We start from the raw sequence: 20,217 nt of genomic DNA, 5'->3' as shown, positions 1-20,217 counted from the left end.
TTTAAACTGCTTAATAGGTAAGAATTTTTAAAGCAATGTAAGCAGCAATAGAGTGGAATAGAAGCAAGATACAGGGTTTCCCTGCCTATGGAGCTTTTGAAGCACCTGAACAAAGCAATTGTAGAAATTTCTCCAGAATGATTTCATGAATTTCAGCCAGTCATGATAGCACATGTCTTCTTTGCCATTGGGGATCTTGAACATCCTATGCATGATGCAAACTATCAGCTTGATATGATAATTAAGCATAAAATCTTCCCAGTTTATTCTTCAGTAAGAACTGAAATAAAGTCTAAAAATTACATTGTGTTGTTTTCCATACCCAAATAGCAGTCTTTATTTTCACATGAGTGGTTCTTGGGTTTATTTCTAATTTTATCTACATTTTCCAGCCACTTGGGACAGAGTACTAATGCAAGTAAGCATCTTAACTATCCAAGTTTGTAAATATGAGCTATTAAGATACATTATTTGTATTTTGTGTTTAATATTTTTGGAACTTTATAAAATTTGTTCTTGGCTTGGAGATTTCACTAATATTCTAAAAATGAGTTACTTTCTAATTTATTTTTTTCCTAAAATTAAAACACTTTATTGTTACCAAAATGCTCTGTGTTAAGTCTCCACACTTCAATACCACAATATATTTTCTGAAGGGCTGTAACTGCTCTATTTTTTCTACCAGTTTTTAAATTTTATTTTAATAATTGTTCAAGTAAAATTTCCTATGTTTTTCTCCTATCCCAGCCCACCCAACCATCCCTCACCCCCTCCCTCCCATTTCCACACCCCCTAGATTTTGTCCATGTGTCCTTTATATTTGTTCCTTTAAACCCTTCCCATTCTCCCCTGAAATTCCCTCCCCTCTCCCCTCTGGTCACTGTCAGCCTGTCCTCTATTTCAGTGTCTTTGACTATATTTTGCTTCTTTGTTTGTTTTGTTTTTTAGGTTCCTGTTAAAGGTTAGATCATATGGTATTTCTCTTTCACTGCCTGGCTTATTTTGCTTAGCATGATGCTTTCCAGCTCCATCCACGCTGTTGCAAAGAGTAGGAGATCCTTCTTTCCTTCTACTGCATAGAATTCCATTGTGTAAATGTACCATAGTTTTTTAATCCATTCATTTGCTGATGGGCACCTAGGTTGCTTCCAGCACTTGGCTATTGTAAATTGTGCTGCTATGAACATTGGGGTGCATAGGTTCTTTTGAATTGGTGTTTCAGAATTCTTAGGCTATAATCCTAGCAGTGGAATTGCTGGGTCAAAAGGCAGATCCATTTTTAGTTTTCTGAGGAAATTCTATACTGTTTTCCACAGTGGTTGTACCAGAGTGAAGCCCCACCAACAGTGCACTAGGGTTCCCTATTCTCTACAACCTCTCCAACACTTGTTTGTTGCTTTGTTTATAATGGTCATTCTGACTGGTGTGAAGTGGTATCTCATTGTGGTTTTAATTTGCATCTCTCTGATAGCTAGCAATATTGAACATATTTTCATGTGTCTCTGGCCCCTCTCTATGTCCTCTTTGGAGAAGTGTCTATTCAAGTCCTTTGCCCATTTTTAAATTGGGTTGCTTGTCTTCTTAGAGTGGAGTCATGTAAGTTCTTTGTATATTTTGGAGATTAATCCCTTCTCTGAGGTATTATTGGCAAATATGTTTTCCCATACAGTTGGTTCTCTTTTTATTTTAATACTGTTTTCTTTAGCTGTGCAGAAGATTTTTATTTTCATGAGATCCCATTTGATTATTCTTTCCTTAATGTCCCTTGCTGTAGGGGACATGTCAGTAAAATGTTGCTGCTTGAAAAATCTGAGATTTTCTTGCCTATGTTCCCCTCTAGGACTTTAATGGTGTCATGACTTATATTTAAATCTTTTATCCACCTTGAATTTATTTTTGTGTGAGTTGGTGCTCCAGTTTCATTTTTTTGCACATAGCTGTCCAATTCTCCCAACACCATTTGTTGAAGAGGCTATTTATAATCCATTTTATGTTGCTGCCCCCTTTGTCAAATATTAATTGACCATAGAGGCTTGGGTTTATTTCTGGGCTCTCTGTTCTCTTCCATTGGTCCATGTGCCTGTTTTCATGCCAGTACCAGGCTGTTTTGATTACAGTGGCCTTGTAATATAGTTTAGTATCAGGTATTGTGATCCATCCTACTTTGTTCTTCTTTCCCAAAAATGCAGCAGCTATTCTGGGTCATTTATGGTTCCATATAAAATTTTGAAGTGTTTGTTCTATGTCTGTGAATTAAGCCATTGGTACTTTAATAGGTATTGCTTTGAATGTGTAAATTGCTTTGGGTAGTATGGACATTTTGATGATTTTAATTCTTCCAATCCAGGAACATGGTATATGTTTCAATTTGTTTGTGTCTTCCTTGATTTCTTTCTTTAGTGTTGTGTAGTTTTCTGCATACAGGTCTTTTACCTCTTTGGTTAGGTTTCTTCCTAGGTATTTTATTTTTCTTGTTGCTATATCAAATGGGCTTTTTTCTTGATTTCTGCTTCTGCTGTTTTATAGTTGGTGTACAGAAATGTCTTTGACTTCTGGATATTGACTTTTATCCTGCTGTTTTGCCAAATTCATTTATTAGGGGAGCAGTTTTTTGGCCAAGTCTATAGGATTTTCTGTGTACACTATCATGTCATCTGCAAACAGTGACAGTTTTGTTTCCTCCTTTCTGATTTGGATAAATTTTATTTCTTTTTCTTGTCTGATCACTGTGGCTAAAACTTTCAGTACTACATTGAATAGAAGTGGTGCAAGTGGACATCCTGTCTTGTTCCTGATCTTAGTGGAAAAGATTTTAATTTTTGCCCATTGAGTATGATGTTGGCTGTAGGTCTCTCATATATGGTGAGGAATGCTCCCTTTATTCCCACTTTGCTGAATGTTTTTATCGTAAATGGATGCTGTACCTTATCAAATGTTTTTTCTGCATCTATTGATATGATCATGTGATTTTTGTGTTTGCTTTTGTTTACGTGGTGTAATACATTTACTGATTTGTGAATATTGTACCATCCTCTCATCCCTGGGATGAATCCCACTTGTTCATGGTGTATGATCTTTTTAATGTATTACTGGATGTGGTTTGCCAATATTTTGCTGAGGATTTTAGCATCTATGTTCATCAGTGATATTGGCCTGAAGTTTTCTTTCTTTGTTGTGTCTTTGTCTGGTTTTGGGATTAGGATGATGCTGGCCTCATAAAAAGAGTTTGGGAGTCTTTTGTCTTTTTGGACTTTTTGAAATAGTCTGTGAAGGATCGGGGTTAGCTCTTCCTTAAATGCTTTGTAGAATTCTCCCGTGAAACCATGTGGTCCAGGGCTTTTGTGTGCTGGGAGTTTTTTTATTACTAGTTCAATTTTGTCAGCTGTTATTGGTCTGTTCAGGCTTTCTGCTTCTTCTTCATTCAGTTTTGGAAGATTATATTATTCTAAAAATTTTTCCATTTCACCTAGGTTTTAAATTTCTTGGCATACAGTTTTCACAGTGATTTCTTACAATCCTTTGTATTTCTGTTGTATAAGTTGTAATCTCCCCTCTTTCATTTCTGATTGTATTTATTTGGGTCTTCTCTCTTCTTTTCTTGATGAGTCTGCTTAAAGGCTTGTCAACTTTGATTATCTTTTCAAAGAACCAGCTCCTGGATTCATTGATCTTTAGAACTGTGCTTTTAGTCTCTATATCATTGAGTTCTGCTCTGATCTTCTTTTTGTCCTTCCTTCTACTTGCTTTGGGCTGTCTTTGTTGTTGTTCCTCGAGTTCTTGTAGGTGTAGGGTTAGGTGTGTTTGTTTGAAATGTTTCTATTTTTTTTTTTAGTAGTCCTGTATTGCTATGCACTTCCTCTCAGGACTGCCTTTGCTGTGTTCTGTTGGTTTGGGAATGTTGTGAGTTCATTTTCATTTATTTCCAGAAACTTTTTGATTCCTTCCCCAATTTCATTCTTAACCCATTCATTGTTTAATAGCACTCTATTTAATCTCCATGATTGAGTGTTTTGGATTTTTTTCCTTGGGGCTGGTTTTTAGTTTCTGTCCCTTGTGATCAGAGAAAATGTTGGATATGATTTCAATTTCCTTGAATTTTTTGAGGCTTGCTTTGTATCCTATCATGTGCTCTATCTTTGAAAATGTTCAGTGTGCATTTGAAAAGAATGTGTATTTAGCTTGTTTGGGATGGAGGGCTCTATATATATCAGTTAAGCTCATTTCATCTAGGGTATTGTTCAATGCCACAATATCTTTGTTGATATTTTGTTTGGAAGATCTGTCCATTTTTGACAGGGGAGTATTAAAATCCCCTACTATAATTGTGTTGTTGTTAATATCTTTCCTGAAGTCCTCTAAAATTCTCTTTATGTATTTGGGTACTCCTATGTTGGGTGCATATATATTTACAATGTTTATGTCTTCTTGGTGGATTCTTCTCTTGAATATTATGTAGTGACCTTTTGGGTCTCTTTCTATGGCCCTTTTTTGGAAGTCTGTTTTGTCTGATATGAATATTGCTACCCTGGCTTTTTTTCTCCTGCCCATTTGCTTGGAAAATTTGTTTCCAGCCTTTCACTCTTAGCCTGTGTAGGTCTTGTGTTCTGAGGCTGGTCTCTTGAAGGCAGCATATGTGTGGGTCATGCTTTCTTATCCATTCAGCTATTCTATGTCTTTTGATTGGAGCATTTAATCCATTTACATTTAAGGTTGCTGTTGATAGGTATTATCCATTGCCATTTTTGTACCTGTTTTCCTCTCTCTCTCTTTTCCTTCCTTTCCTTAAAGCAGTCTCCTTAGCATCTCTTGCAGAGCTGGTTTGGTGAAGGTGTATTCTTTTAGATTTCTCTTGTCTGGGAAGCTCCTTATTTGGCCTTCTATCTTGATTGAGAGCCTTGCTGGGTAAAGCTGGCTTGGTCGCAGGCCTCTGGTTCTCATTACTTGGAATATTTCTTGCCATTATCTTCTGCCTTGGCGTGTTTCCATTGAGAAATTAGCTGCCAGCCATATTGGGGCTCCCTTGTATGTTACTTCCTGTGTCTCTCTTGCCGCTTTTAAGATTCTCTGTTTGTCTTGAAATTTTGTCATTTTAATTATGATATGTCTTGAAGTGGACCTCTTTGGGTTCCTCTTGATTGGGACTCTCTGTGTTTCCTGGATTTGTGTGACTTTTCTCATCAAATTAGGGAAATTTTCCATCATTACTTTTTCAAATAGGTTTTCTATCCCTTGCTCTTCTTCTTCTCCTTCTGGTATCCCTATTATACAGATATTATTATGTTTCATATTGTCTTGCATTTCTCTTAATCCCTCTTCATTCTTTCTGAGCCTCTTCCTCTTCTTGCTCTTTCTGGGTGTTTTTTTCTACTTTGTTCTCCAGTTCATTGATCTGATCTTCTGCTTCATTGATCCTGCTTTTCATTTCTTCTACTGTGTTCTTCAGTTCAGAAATTATATTCTTCATTTCCTCTTGGCCCTTGTTGATGGTTTCTATTTCCTTTTTCATGTTTATATGGTTTGCCGTGAGATCGTTGTAGCTTCCCTCTAGTTTCTGGTAGCTCATTGTGAGCTCATTGAGCTTCCTGATAATCATTTCTTTGAACTCAATATCTGAGAGTTGAGTTGCCTCTATTTCATTTAGCATTCTTTCTGAGGCTTCCTCCTTTCCCTTCATTTGGGGATTGTTTCTTTGTCTTCTCATTGTTCGTGAGATTCTTCTTGTTAGCTTCTGTTTCTTAAGTTGATCTGTTCTAGTTCCCTGGGTTTATGGTGTGAACTTCTGTGGTAGAATACCTGTGAGATTCAGTGGTGCAGTCTCTTTTGGGTATCCTGGTGTTCACAGCTTCCCCCTACTCTTTTTGTGATCAGTTGGAGGGGTAAGGCAAAATGGTTTAGGACAGCAAGAGAGTATCCTATGATATTTACAGTATCAGCCAGTAGAGAAGAGATAGGAGATCCTTTGGATATGTATTGTGTTAACCATGATCTTCCACCCCACTAGCCACTTTTTTATAAAAGGATGGAAAGGAGATAAGACTCTTATTGGGGAGGAAAGGATTTTGAGTTGGATTAGAAAGCAGTGAGGCTGTGGGAGGTCAGATTCTGAGGCAGGGTGAGAGTAAAGAATAGTAAATAGGTGTCGTGTGTGAGAGAATAGAGTTATCCATTACAGTAATAGAGTTTGGGAAACCATGAAGTGGGCTGAGATCTGGGAGGGGTGTTGTGCAGCATTTATAATTGTATGGAATAGGTCTTATTTACAGTAATATTAGAGCAACAATCATATGGCAGAATCTATGAGATCTAGATAACCAGAATAGGGAGTATAGGACCTTGAGTAGTGTGCTAATGGGACACAAGTGAAGAACAGTAAATTAGCAATACACTATGAAAGAGATATCAGAGGAAACCTGTCAAATGATACAATATAACCAACCTAGCAAAGCAGACTATACATAAAAAAGAGGAATACAAAAATACTATTAAAATAAAAGATGTAAAAATAATGATAAAAATGAAAATAATGCAAATATGTAATACCTTGCAGGTTCTCTGTAATAGCAGAGTGAAATTTGTCTCACTGTCACAGCTGTTGTGAGTCCCCTTCTTTGGTCCCAATTGTGGTCTTTTCACTGTTCCAGGGTTTTTTGTTTTTTTTTTGGGGGGGGGGGTCTTGAGGTATTAAAAAAAAGGCAGACGAAGGAAGTAAAAAGATAAAATTGGAGGGAAGAAAGGAAGAAGGAATAAAACAAGAAAGAAGGAAAGAGGAAACAAGAATTGAAAGAGAATAAAATAATAAAAATAAAAAAATTAAAAATTATTAACAAAATAAATGTAGAAGAAAATTAAAATGCCTTTTGGTTTCAAAGTGGCCAAACTTGTTTCCCTGCTTTTGCTCTCTTCAGCAGGCTGAGGGGTGATTGGTATGGCTTTTCTTTTTTCCTGATCTGTACCCAGTCAGCCTTGAGCACTTTCAAAGGAACTATCCTGGCACCTCTCCCCTGACTGCACCTTGGGTGTGAGATCCAGTCTTTTCCCCAGTGTTACCGCTATGGGCTGGGGTGTGGGGGTGCGCTTGTGCACGTGCTTTGGCCAGGCTGCCTCACCCTTCCCAGTGGTATGGGGGTGCGCAGGGTCTTCCGCAGAAGCACAACCTTCTGTGCAACCTCAGGATTGCTGCCTGGCTGTGTGGCAGGGAGGCTGGAGCGATTGCTGTAGGAGAATTCCCCAAGCAGTGTCTGTCTTTTCACTTTTTCTTTTTGAGAAATTCCTCCTACTCAAGTCTGCTGCTCCATACAGTGGCCTGGCCTCTCCCTTAGCCCAACTCTCTGGCCAGACCAGTGACTATGGGGGTCAGGGCCGTCATGCAACTCTCAACTCTGCCCGTGTTCAGACTCCAAGGGTGCTCACAGCCCCTGTGTGTTTGCTAGCAACCAGGTTTCTCCCCCTGCGGCTCTGACCTTGTTTGGCTGGGGAAGGAAGCAGTTTCCCTGGCTCTCTCCCAAGGACTCTGTGGCAAACCTGCCAGCAGGCACCGGGCCTGGGGTTGTAGCCCCGCTGGACCTCACGCTGGTACCTGGGACCTTATTGTCCTGAAGCACTCTCCTTACTGTCTGGTTTTTGGTTCCGCTACAATTTTTTGTCTCTTATTTTCATATGTTCAGGTCCTGTGGGTTGTTTGTTCTTTTACTCCATAGATGGCTAGGATTTTCTCCAGTGTGTAGGGGCAAGTGGGTTCTGCTCCCTCCTACCCTGACACCATCTTCCTCCATCCTCTATTTTATTTTTAAAAGCAGGTTTAACACTTGAATCCTCTATCTCAGAAATTAACAAACACTTCAGTTTTTTAACAACTGCCCATAGTTGCAATACTCACAAGAAAGTATTAATCACAAAATCTTCTGTAAAAATATTATGTATCTAATTAGGTTCAGTTAAAAGGGAATACAATTTCAGATTTGGGGATAGAGGGCTGTTACAAGTTTCAAGGGACTGAATTGTATCCTCTCAAAAATTCGTGTATTGAAGTTCTAACCCCCAATGTGATGGTGGTTGAAGAGCAAGACTTTGTGAGGTAATTTCATTTAGGTGAGGTCATCAGGGTGGAGCTCTCAAGCTCCGGATTAGTGACCTTATAAGAAGAGACCAGAGAGTCTGCTTTCTTCTTTCTCTTGCTATGACTGAGGAAAGGCCATGTGAGCACGCACTGAAGAGGCAGCCATCTGCGAGCCAGGAAGTGGATTCCAACCAGGAACTGAGTTTATCAGCAGATTGATCTTGGACTTTCCATCTTTCAGAACTCTGAGAAATAAGCATCTGTTGTCCAAGCCACCTAACTTATGGTATTTTCTTAAAAAGCAACCTGAGCTAATGAAGACAAAAATACTCACTTATAATGATCACATTTTAGAGCATTCCACAGTTCCAAGCTTTCTGAACTTCAAGGCAGGGAAAGAATTCAGTCCATGTAAAAAACAGACTCTATTCCTTATTATCACAAACCTAAATGTGGATCAGTCTGTCTGCACTGTCATATTTTAATCCTGTTATTAAAATGAAAACATAAATTTGCAATTTGGGATTGAAATTTCTCTGTGATCTATGTGTCTGGCCCTCTGTGAGGCACTGTGCATACAATGGTTAACATGATATATGTAGTCCCTGATGTCATTGCACTTATACACTTGTTGGGGAAATAAGAACACATACAATTATAAACACAAATGTTCTGAAGTCAGAGCAATAGGGTGTTGTGAGAGCTCCAGGAGTTCCTGGGAGTGTACAGAGAAGCAGAGACTACAGGTGATCAGGAGTAGGAAAGGTGGAAGGGGAAGGAAGGGTTCAGGCAGAGAGCTGTTTGAGAAACTGAAAGAATTTTTTTGTGCCTACACCACATAGTCAAGAAAGAGTGTTGTGAGAGATGAGCCTGTGTTACCCACACCTAGATTAGGCAGGTTATGTTAGCAACAGGAGTTTGAATTTTATTTTAAGGGCACTGATGAACCACTGAAATTTAGTAACAACCTGATCATAGTTGCATTTTAGAAAGATTGTTCTGGTTTCTGTGTGAAATAGATTGGATTAAAAAAAAGGAAAGAGATAATGATACCCAAGACCTGGAAAAGCTGTAACAATCCAGGAAAGAGATGACAGAACTGGGAAGAATTTAGAGGTATTTATAAGTAGACTCACTTTGGTAATTGACTAGATGTTGGATGGAGGTGCAGAGAAGGGAGGGTCAAGGAAGATATGTATATGTCCATCACATGCTTTCTGGCTATCACATGCTGAAGAGATAGATCAAAGTAGAAGGGCAAGATATTTATTGGACTTTTTCATAAAAAGAGACCTTGGTGAGAGCCATCGTAATTCCATGGTGGCAAGACTGAAGTGGTCTGAGGAGTAAATGAAGATAAAGAAATGGAGTTAATTGGAAGGGTCATTCTTTATTGGAATACTATTTACTGAAACACACCATTGCCTACCTGCCATAGAGTATATAGTTGAGAGAGAATGATGTGGAAAAATAACAGAATATCATGTTTCCATTCTGCTGGTAAGATGGACTTCTAGAATGGGTATTCTGTGGATTGGTGATGTTTCTCCCAGTATTTTGATAGTTTGGGGAGAAATTGGCTGAATTCTTGATAACCCTTCACTTCTATCATTCCAATCCTATTATGCAGGATCAGAGAGTGGCCCAACTAAGCAAATACTTACCAGAAGCCAAGAATTAATTATTATGGCCTCAAATTGAATTGAAAATATAAAGATAGGTCCTGATGAAATGTCTAGTCAATCAGTTCTCTTGGCCTGATTCCATGTTTTCTTCTGGCTTCCCCAAAGAGGTAGTAATACTATTTGCTTAGAGAAATCTGATGACATTTTCGACCAACAGAGTCATTTCTGCACCTAATAGTTTCTGTTCTTTTAAGACTGGAAAGGGTGGTTCTGAAGGAAGTTGCCAAGGGAATTAGATTTGGTTAAATTTCTTGGGAAGAAGTAAAGTTATTGCCTCCAACATGGCCACTTTTTGCCTCACCTACTTTCTCTACTTGCTTAGTCCAGAGCTTGTTGGACAGTCCCACCCCTCTCTCTAACTCATGGGTCCTGCTGAGCTTCCTTTGTAGCATGTGTATTCCTCCTCTGGCCTGACAGTCTGGAGGCTTCTCTTTTTAAGCCCCCGGCTCACTAATTCAGCGTGATTGCTCTCACCCTATTAAGAATAGCCTTGCTCTCTGCTTTTGATGCTGTGATGTTGGCATGACTCTTTCTGATCCAGTTTTGATTCTGCTCCTTTCAGGGCACTGCCTTTTCCCAGACCTTCCTTCTCCATGACCGGTCTGCATACCCTGCTGCATAGACTGTGGAGATTCTGGAGAGCTTGACAACTGGCATGATTCAGGTCTGATTATTTAAGAAGAGAGAAAGTGACTTAATTCACTTCTTATCTTTTTGTTTACAGATTTTTTAACTCACTCCATAATCATATTGGAAAATCCCTGACATTGTAGTTCCCTGTATTTTTGAAAGGTCTCTGCAAGATACTTTAAAACCCCCAGGAAGTTGAAGGCTTGTGGGGGGTAGGGGAAGATAGGCCACTGAACTCAAGTAAAAGTCAGTTTAAAGAGAGAAATAAGTCCATTTAATAGTTTAAGGTGAGAAATGATACAGATGTGAAGTAGAACAGGTGGTATAGATTTGAGACATTTCAATGATACAATCAATAAGGCCTAGTGGCAGATTGGATATTGGGAAGAAATGGATGGGGATTATTCAAGATAACACTGAGATTTTTAGCTTGATGTTCTATTTACTATGATGTTTAATGAGTGGAGAGAAACTGAATAATGAGTTTAGTTCATTATATGTTGAATGTCAGGTGCTTGTAGAATGTTTGCCTAGTGAAGTCTGGTAAACATTCAAAGGTATATGAGTGGAGTTACATAGACAGTTGAAGGCTAAGGATGGGCTCAACAAATCTATTTAGTTTTCTTTATTGTTTTATTTATTTTTTGTTCCTGTGTTTCTAAATAGTAAAGTAAACCAATTAGTGACAGTTTTCAAAGATTGGAATAACATAAAATTTCAAGAAGGAACATAAAATGAGGAATTCTTAGAGTAGAACTGGCAGTGAAGAAGAGAAATGTAAAGATTAAAAAAACTCAAATATAAGAATTTAAAACCCCAGAGTCTTTAGCGTACAACATCAAATGCAGCCAGAAAAGTCACATCGTGGGAAGAATAAAAAGGCCATTGAACTCAGGAACAAAACACTTATTTATATATATATTTTTTTCCTTAAAGATTTTATTTATTTCTAGACAGAGGGGAAGGGAAGGAGGAAGAGAGGGAGAGGAACATCGTGTGGTTGCCTCTCATGTGCCCCTTACTGGGGACCTGGCCCAAAACCCAGGCATGTGCCCTGACTGGGAATAGAACCAGTGACCATTTGGTTCTCAGGCTGGCACTCAATCCACTGAGCCACACCAGCCAGCCACATCCTAGTTTCTTCTGCCTTTCCCCTGCTCCCCCCCCCCTTTTTTAAATTTTATTTTAGAGAGGCAGAGAAACATTGGTGTGTTGTTTCACTTACTTATGTGCTCATTGGTTGCTTCCTGTGTGTCCTGAGCAGGGACCAAACCTGCAACCTTGGTGTATCAAGACAATGCTCTAACCCATGGAGCTACCTGGCCAGTGTGCTCTTCCTTTTCTTTATAGCTGTTTTTAGGTATGTCTTCCTGATGTCTTATTAATTTGTTATTTATCTATTTTTTTTCCCCTCTTGCTTGGAATTTCCTGAGCTAGCATTTATAAATTTCAGTTCTAGAAAATTTTCAGCCTTATTCACTACACCTTCCAGAACTCTGATGTCACACTTCACTCTATCTCATTTTGGTTTTTTTTTTTTTTGGTATTTCTTTTCCCATTGCTATTTAGTCCCCTTGTATCCTCCTCCCCACTCCTGTTTTCTAACCTCATTTCTTCAGTTTCCATTTCTTTATAACCCTGTGCTCCACCTGTGTAACATCTTCAGATTTACTTCCAGTTCATCCCCTTCTCAGGTGTGTCCAATCTACTGCTTTACCATGAAGTTTCTAAATTTGTATTTTCATTTTTAAGTTTCAAACAAGCCAATCTGGTGCTTTTTTGATATCCTTTTCATTAGTCATGCTTTTTCATTAAACATAAGACATTTTGTATTTTGCATGCTATACTTTCTACATCTGTCTTTGCTGGTCTTCTTATCTATTGTTCCTAATGACTTGCTCATAGTGGCTTCTTGTATGCTTTCTGTTTCATTATAAACTCAGAGTCTTTGAAATTTTATCTCAGGTACCTAATTTTTGGAGGCTCAGGTTTAAAGGACAGTCCTCGAGAGACCTGTTTTTCCTGCTGCCAGGTGCCTGGAGGCACCACCAACCTGAGACCACTTTAAACTGAACTATCAGCTTGAGGATTTTCCAGTCCACAGGTAGTGTGACTCCTAGACCCAGACAGTATGGAGAGCCAGCTGTGCTTACATCACTGGGGGTGCGTTTTTTTTTTCCTACTTCACACCTCCCCTTGCATCCAAAGTGAAAGTTCAGTAGGTGAGCTGTGGGATTGGTTCACTCTTTAAATGATTGTGTCATTTTTTGGGTTTAAATAGGAGGGATCTCTGATCTCACTTCCCACTCTGTATGGGCCTTAGGTTTCTGCTGCCCCCACACATGGTCCACCAAGACAGTAGTTCTAGGCCACCCACAAACCCCACACAAAAAGCAGAATAAAAAAAAAAGATGAGTGATGAGAATGTTTATGAACTGGCTCCTACATAAAGTCTGAGTCCTGAGAGCCATCAACAGACTGGATGGCCTTCACCAGCCCGAAGGTCACTGATCCTTTTTTCCTAGGTCAGAATCATTGGTTTAAGGTAAAGGTTGGAGGCCATGAGGACATGATGCACCAGGTCCAAGCAGAGTGAGTGAGTATGTGTGGCATGGCAGAAGGCTGAGCTGCTCTTATTGTCCAGCCCTGGGGCAGTCCAAGAATCCTCGAGTCATTTCTGAGCCAACCTAGTTGAAGGGCAGCTGTGATTCTTGTCCTTGAATGGGAAAGAACCAGGACAGGCCAAGCGCAAGTTTGTCCCCACAGATCCACTTCTCATCGGGGCAGCGGCAGAGCTGAGGACAATTCCTCATTAGACTTTGTTCAAAGGGAGATGTCTCCTGTCCTTGCCTGCGTTTCGGCGCCTTTTTTGACTCAAGGAGCTGTCTAGCTTCTTGCTGCGTTTCAGCTCCTTGAATTTTTTAGCTAGGGCCAACTGGCGCTGCTCAAGATTTCTTCAGGAAGTATGGACGATGGCCCTGCTGGGCCTGAGCCCGCCGCTCCTGCTTCAGGGCCAGGTGCAGCTCCTGCTGCCGCTTTTGCTCCTGCTGTGCCATTTCTTGCTGCTCCATTCGCTGAAGCAGCAGCTGCAGCTTCTCATGCTCCTCCCCTGAACGGTGCTTCTTCAGTTGCTTTTTCACAAGCTCTTTCTCTTTGGCTCTGATGTCATTCAGGAATTCATACGTTTTGTCAAACACTTCAGGATTATATTCCCCTGACAAATCGTCAAAGCGGGGGTCTCGGGCTACCTTCTTACTGATGGGAACAACTTGACGCAAAAATGGCACCCGGACCTTGGCTGACATTTCCAGAGGCCTTTGCTTATCTGCGACACATGCATTTTGGACAGGTGGTCTAGAACCGTGCTTCTTAGTGCTGTTTCCAGCTACCAATTGTTTGTAAGTCTTAGTTCCCACTTTGCTCTGCAATTTCAACAGCTCCTCAAATGACATGTTAGATGTATCCTTCCGTACGTCTCCGGAGGCCACTTCCCCTCCATCCTCCTCGTCGTCCCGGGCTCCACCAGGAGACCCGGGAAGCTCCGGGACGCGGCGGCTTGCTCTCGGCATTGCCTCGTTAGGTGCGGCCACTTATTTATATTTTTAAGAGTGAATTCAGAAGCTGTAACATCTGCTATTTATTACAGTCACAGCCACTGTGCCAGCTGATTTCTGTACAGCACACATATACACACAATACATATGTACACGCAGTATACACACACGTTTCCTTTTACATATAGCTTGAGGTAGGCCTCTGGTTTTCATATGACCCAATGCAAAGAGAGAAACATTCAGCCACAGTATTCTTAAGCTAGAAATGCATATGGGTTATAACTATCTTTAGAACTAATACCTGAAAGATATTTCTTCTGTGGGCTCTTATAATGAGGGCATCATGCAACCATAAAGAACAAGATTCTTGATAATACTCATAGAACAAATTTAACAATAAATGAGCTCACATAGATTTTTAGAAGTCATTTAAAATAGACCAGTGGCATACTGCCAAAGACAGTACATTTAAAACAATTGCTATGGGGAGGGTAATGAAATCCAGACTTATAAGCCATCTGGTTTCAACAAAAATAAAAACTATCATATAGATCTAGAAAGATCACAAATGGTTGCCCATTGGCTATGTCTGGTCAGTAGATATTGTTTTTAGCATGTAGAATTTAAACACTGAATTATTGAAAAAAATAACTATGAGGAGATTTATATAAAAATCCTTATTTTATTTATTTTATTTTTTTCCTCTCTTGAGCATTAAAAGACCTAGAACATAGGCCTGCCTTCTTGTATGGCACCCACTGGGTAGCTGTCTCTTTAGATGGGTAATGTGCTCTTTAGTTTGCCACAGTATTCACTTATTTATATTAATTGCCTGAGCCCTGTAGATATGAAATTTGTGACCTCTACTACAGAGAAAGATAAAGACAGCATGCAGTTCAGGAAACCCTTAATTTGTGGCATTCATTACACTTTTAGATGATTATTGTATGTCACAGTATAAGGTTGTATCCTGTGACAAAAATTTGGAACACAGATGGCACACCTACAGACATTTTTAGAGTAGAGCCATACTTCAATAGCTAACTGCACTTGAGTTAAGGCTGATATCTTTTCATGCACTTGAAAAAATTGCACCTGAATGTAATGTCACACTCTCTTTTTACCCAGAAGTGGGAAGAAGGAAGCTTAGCATGCAGGGTAAAAGTTCCTCAGAAAATTGTTCTGAATTTCCACTGACACATAAAAAAATTGTTGTTAAAAATCCAAATGTTTGGCACTGGCTGGCATGGCTCAATTGGTTGGGTGTTGTCCGGCAAAACAGAAAATTACCGGGTTTGATTCCCGGTCAGGGCACATGCCTGGGTTGAGGGCCTGGTCCCCAGTTGGGGTGCATGCAAGAGACAACCAATGTTTTCCATACCAGTGTTTCTCTCCCTCTCTTTTTCCCTCTATTCTTCTCTCTCTAAATAATAAATAAAATCTTAAAAAAAGAAGTCCAAATGTCTAGATATGATAATTTAGCCTTAAATACATTAAAGTTGGTGTACCAAAAGAATCATAATTTTGAGTAATGCTATTTACTAATGAGACTTCCAATTAAACAAACTATATCCTGGATAATCGAATACAATCACTTGCTACATATATTTAAGTGTTGCTTAAATTTTGAAGAATATTTACATTTATGATCTAGATACATACATTGTAATCTACTTGGTCAAAGGATAAATAGCTGGTGGTTAGGTTGTCTGTAAAGGCTTCACCTAGTTCATATCAGTAGAATAATTTCACTGGCACAAAGAATGTTTCTTTCCAGTATATGAAATGGGCAGGAAGAAAGAGGATGCATCTAATTCATCAAAAATAATTATCAAGTCATTAAGATGCAAGTTAAAGAGAAGGAGTAAGAGCAGAACACATTCTTATTTCACCCACTGTTCTAAAATCTGGGGAAATAGTTGCTCTTTCTTCCTTTTTTGCTCTTTTTTTTAATGCTACATAGCTAAAGCAATAGAAGTGGCTTAGTAGTGTCATAGAGAAAGAAAAGAGTGCTGAGGAGGGAAAGACAAGAATCGCCACACTAAATATGAGAAGAGAAGGAAGTACCACTGAGAGAGGAAAGAGAGAACCAGAAAGGGAGAAACAATGGGGAATATACCCCTAAGTTTTAAGGTAGAAACATCCAACAGCATCAAATGCAGCAAAAAGGCAAGTAATAGGAAGAGTAAAAAGGACATTGACCTTGGGGACAAGCAATTTATTTACATTTTTGAGCGTGAATTCTGTTATTTATTACAGTTAAAGCCACTGCACCAGGTGATTTCTGTATAGCAGCTCTGCCTTCACCATAACCACCAACCTTTAGATGAGAATGAGCTTCCAATAGTTTAATTAATTTGTCTTTGGTAATATTCATTTCTTCATGCCATTAAAACTATTTGATGTAATCCCTACTCTGAAGTAATTCACACTTTCATTTTTCTATATTTGAATGAGTAATGTTAAATTTTCAAATTCTTAATTCAAAAGACTAGAACAAAAGGTAAGGGGAGAACAAAAGGAAAGGGGACGACAGGAGGAGGAGCAAGGAGAGAGACAAAAATCTAGGTTTTACATTTTGTCTTGGTCTATTTCAGCATGTTGATGGATAGCATAATGGTTACAGGAAAGATATGAAAAAGAAGGGACAGTAGGTTGAAGTGATGTCCTTCAAATAAAGTAAAACGTACCATAATTGAATTAAAAAACACAGGTGGGAATTTAAGCCTTGGGAAAAGATGTAGGAATATCTTTTTGAGACAGTGGAAAGGATGGTTGTAAATACACATAGATTTTGTTTTTTCAGGGTGAGGGCCAGAAGTTATGTCTATCAGTTTTGTCTGGGAGATAGAATGGTAGCAAGGGCATCTCTTATGTAAGGGTTGGGATAGAACAAGGTACTAGTCAGGTATGGTCATATATAGAGAAATGGTAAGGGAATTGCCTGGAAATGGGTAGGATTTTAAAGACAGCACTGATTCAATTAAATTCTTTAGGTGATTGTTGGTTTTTGATTCTCCTATTCAAATGAAATCCTGTTGCATGTAGTAGGTAAGTTATGCCTTTGACATTGTTGATTAATCACACGTGGTTTCTTTGCAAGAAGCCTCAGCCGTCCTGGTTTTTGGTATGCATGTGGAGATGGCCATTTCTCACTGCCTCTCTTTTTAGTTGTTACTTTGATTATTTGGAAAACACATCCTTTTCCTAAAGTCTCACCAGACTCAATCACTTTTTGTGAAGTAGCTCTAGGAATGAATTCTTCAGAGAAACTTTCAGTTGCTCCCTTGCATGATTATATCTTTTCCAAAAGTCTGTCAAATAAATTCAGTTCACACCTAGCATAGTTGCCAATTTTATACTCACTGATCAACTGGTGTGTCAGACAAGACTATTCTCAGGTAGCTGCATATTTAGCTAGATCCAATTCTTCTTCCTTTCAATATTTTTTGCTCATTATACCATTACTTGCTTGGTATTCTAATGTACTACTGTATTTTTGTTTATGCTTTACCAAGACACTTGTTTTTTTATTGTTTACTTTGAAAATGAAGTTTTAATAATTAATATTGTTATTAAATGAAATAAAGCTACTTTTAAAGTATTATTTTTAACCATGATAGGGTGTTTCATGATAAGGATGTACCATAGTTTATTTCTTATTATTTGTTTTTCAGTTATTTTTACTTTTTCCTGTTATAAATATCTTTGTACATACATTTTAGGATATTTATTTGATCTAGTAGCTTCAATATTTTTGCAGTTGATTTTTGGATGATTTTATTTCTCTTTTAAGGGAAGTAATAGAAATATATACACATATCTCTTAGCCTACTTCCTTATGGATTAAAATTTCACTCTTTCCCCTTCCTTCCCTCCCTTCTCTCTCACATTTAGAATGAAATTTAGAAAATATTTTCTGTCTCAGGTGATATTAATACATTATTTTTATAGTTGTATTTTTTACAGTTATATTTTTATATGCTCTGATTTTATATGCTCTGATATATGTCTCCTCCTATCTCCTCATCTTAAACCCACAAGAGCTAAGAGATGTCCATAGTGGTGAGCTGATTATCCTAAAACTGTCTATTTTCTATAGATTTAAAAGTGTCATAAACTAAATTCATTTACCTAACATGCACAGATTCATTTCTGGATTGGTTAATACATGCTTTTAAAAAAGATTTTATTTATCTATTTTTAGAGAGAGGGGAGCGGAGGGAGAGAAACATCTACGTGAGAGAGAAACATCAATCTTTTGTCTCTCAGTGACCTTTTGCTTTGAGAAATGTTGCTCAACCAACTGAGCCACACAGGTCAGGCCTTGTTAACACATTCTTGTGCTTGGTAGTACACACTTATGTCACTTACAATAGGTTGGGAAGACAAAGTTTTATCAATAATTTTATTTAAAACCAAATAATTCTTCCTATAATTATAATAATTATGCATTTTATAATGATTTTGTTAAGTTTTATAAAATATCTTTGTGGCTTTGTTTGGAGTTGTGTTTATAGATTAATTAGGGGAAAACTGCATTGCTTATCAAATTAAGTTTTCTAATTCAGGAATATGGTGTGTTTTTCTTTTTAAAAATATTTCCCCTTAAGTATAAATTTTATTTTTTCAGATCACAATAACAATACCTACTCATTGTAGAGAACATGAGAAAATACAGGCAAATAGCCATTTCTTTTCTTCCTCATTTTTGGACCTCAAGTAGACAGAGCTGAGCTAATCATACACCTTCTTGAGCTAATTGTACAGCACTGGTCCTTCAAATGCTCCTTTAAAAGTCAGAAAGGGTTACTTGTTATGACAAATACGCCCAAGTGTCAGTAGCTCAACCATGTAGAAATTTATATGTTGTTCATGTTCACTTTGTCTCAGCCAGGGTCGGGTGGGAAGCCTGCTCTGTCCAGTCATTCTAAGACTCAGGCTCCTTCCATGGTGCAGCTCCCTCCCCAACCCAGGCCCTTATAGGCTATATTAAACTCCCCAGAATAGTCTATACAGATCTCTACTTTTGCTTTTACTACCAAATAATATAATAATTAGTGTATCTGGACTTGTTTCCCTGCTTGACTGTATTTTTTCAGAAAAAAGTGTGTTTTGTTAGTATTTATAACCCCATTAACATGCATGTCAAATGGTTGTAATTTAAAAAAATTGTTAAAATCACAATGTAAAAAATATAATGTTTACAAAAAAGACTAGAAAGAAGTATATCAAAATAGTGAGCTTCAAATATTTTTACATAACAAGTGTTACTATTATAGTCAGAAAAAAGAATACTAATAAATTACTCTAAAAAAGAAGCAAGTAAATTCCTGACTTCTTTCATTTCTTTGTTCCAACAGTTTTCTTTATCTATTCCTATTTTTTATCTATTATAGTTTCTACATATGTAGCGGAACTCATCTATAGTTTCTTTTTAATATTTTATAAAGGAAGCCTTTTATAACCCAGTAGAACAAAAAAATAGAACACTTTAAGAAAAACAATTACATAGAACATAAATCCTAATTTGTAGAAAAATCAGACATGTAGACACATCATTTCCTTAAAACATTGTGTTCATTGATATTTTACCCTTTTATTAATTTTAAACAAATTATTTGTATTTTTAAGCTTCTTTGTTATCTAAAACATCTCTTTGGTTTTATAGTGGTTCTGAAGAAACATTCTTAGCATTTTTCAGAAATAAAATAAGTTCATGAAACATATCCTGGAAATCTGTGTAATTTAAATTTATTTCAGATTTGACAGATCTTAGCTCTGTTAATTTTAAGGTTTAATCACATTGCCTTGAGACTATGCCCATGAATATGGCTTTCTCCTCCTATCTCCTCATCTTAAACCCACAATATCCTGCTCTCTTCCTAGATTTGGAAAGAATCAGGAACTCAGACTTCTGTTAAAATGACCACAGTGTACTTTATTTAATGATTTTGGTAGCTTGTGTTGCAATAAAATAAAAAAAATCTACAAAATCCAAATATATAAAATTTCAAGTTTTCTTTTGTTTTTTAAAAGTTTTACAAGAAAAATCATGTAACCAAGGAAAATTGTTCATTATGAAGCACTACTTTCCACTTCATTTCATCACAAATTGCAACTTACTTAACAGACCAAAATAACTATGGTACTCAAATACTCCACACACTGTGCTTTTAACTAGAGCACATGGGACCACGGCTCTGAGGCAATGGCCTCCAGCCAGTGAAGACACTCTTACAGTCTGAATGCTAAAGGAATGTTTGTATACATGGAGTTTGAATATATATAT

The 20,217-nt window shown here is 37.8% G+C and overlaps 1 protein-coding gene across 1 annotated transcript; it reads right to left on the bottom strand.

Annotated features, from left to right (window-relative positions):
- Positions 1–13,159: 13,159 nt before the first annotated feature.
- RRP36 (ribosomal RNA processing 36) lies at positions 13,160–13,940 on the bottom strand. Its single transcript, XM_045861357.1, is given in 2 exon segments — positions 13,160–13,318; positions 13,320–13,940. Coding segments are annotated over 2 exon segments (756 nt in total). The 3' UTR covers positions 13,160–13,183.
- Positions 13,941–20,217: the final 6,277 nt, after the last annotated feature.

The sequence above is a fragment of the Phyllostomus hastatus genome, unplaced genomic scaffold, assembly GCF_019186645.2.
Source record: "Phyllostomus hastatus isolate PE091 unplaced genomic scaffold, TTU_PhHast_1.1 phas_scaffold_21, whole genome shotgun sequence".
Lineage (NCBI taxonomy): Eukaryota > Metazoa > Chordata > Mammalia > Chiroptera > Phyllostomidae > Phyllostomus > Phyllostomus hastatus.
Note: the sequence above shows the minus strand (reverse complement) of the source record. Positions and strands in the feature narration are given on the sequence as shown.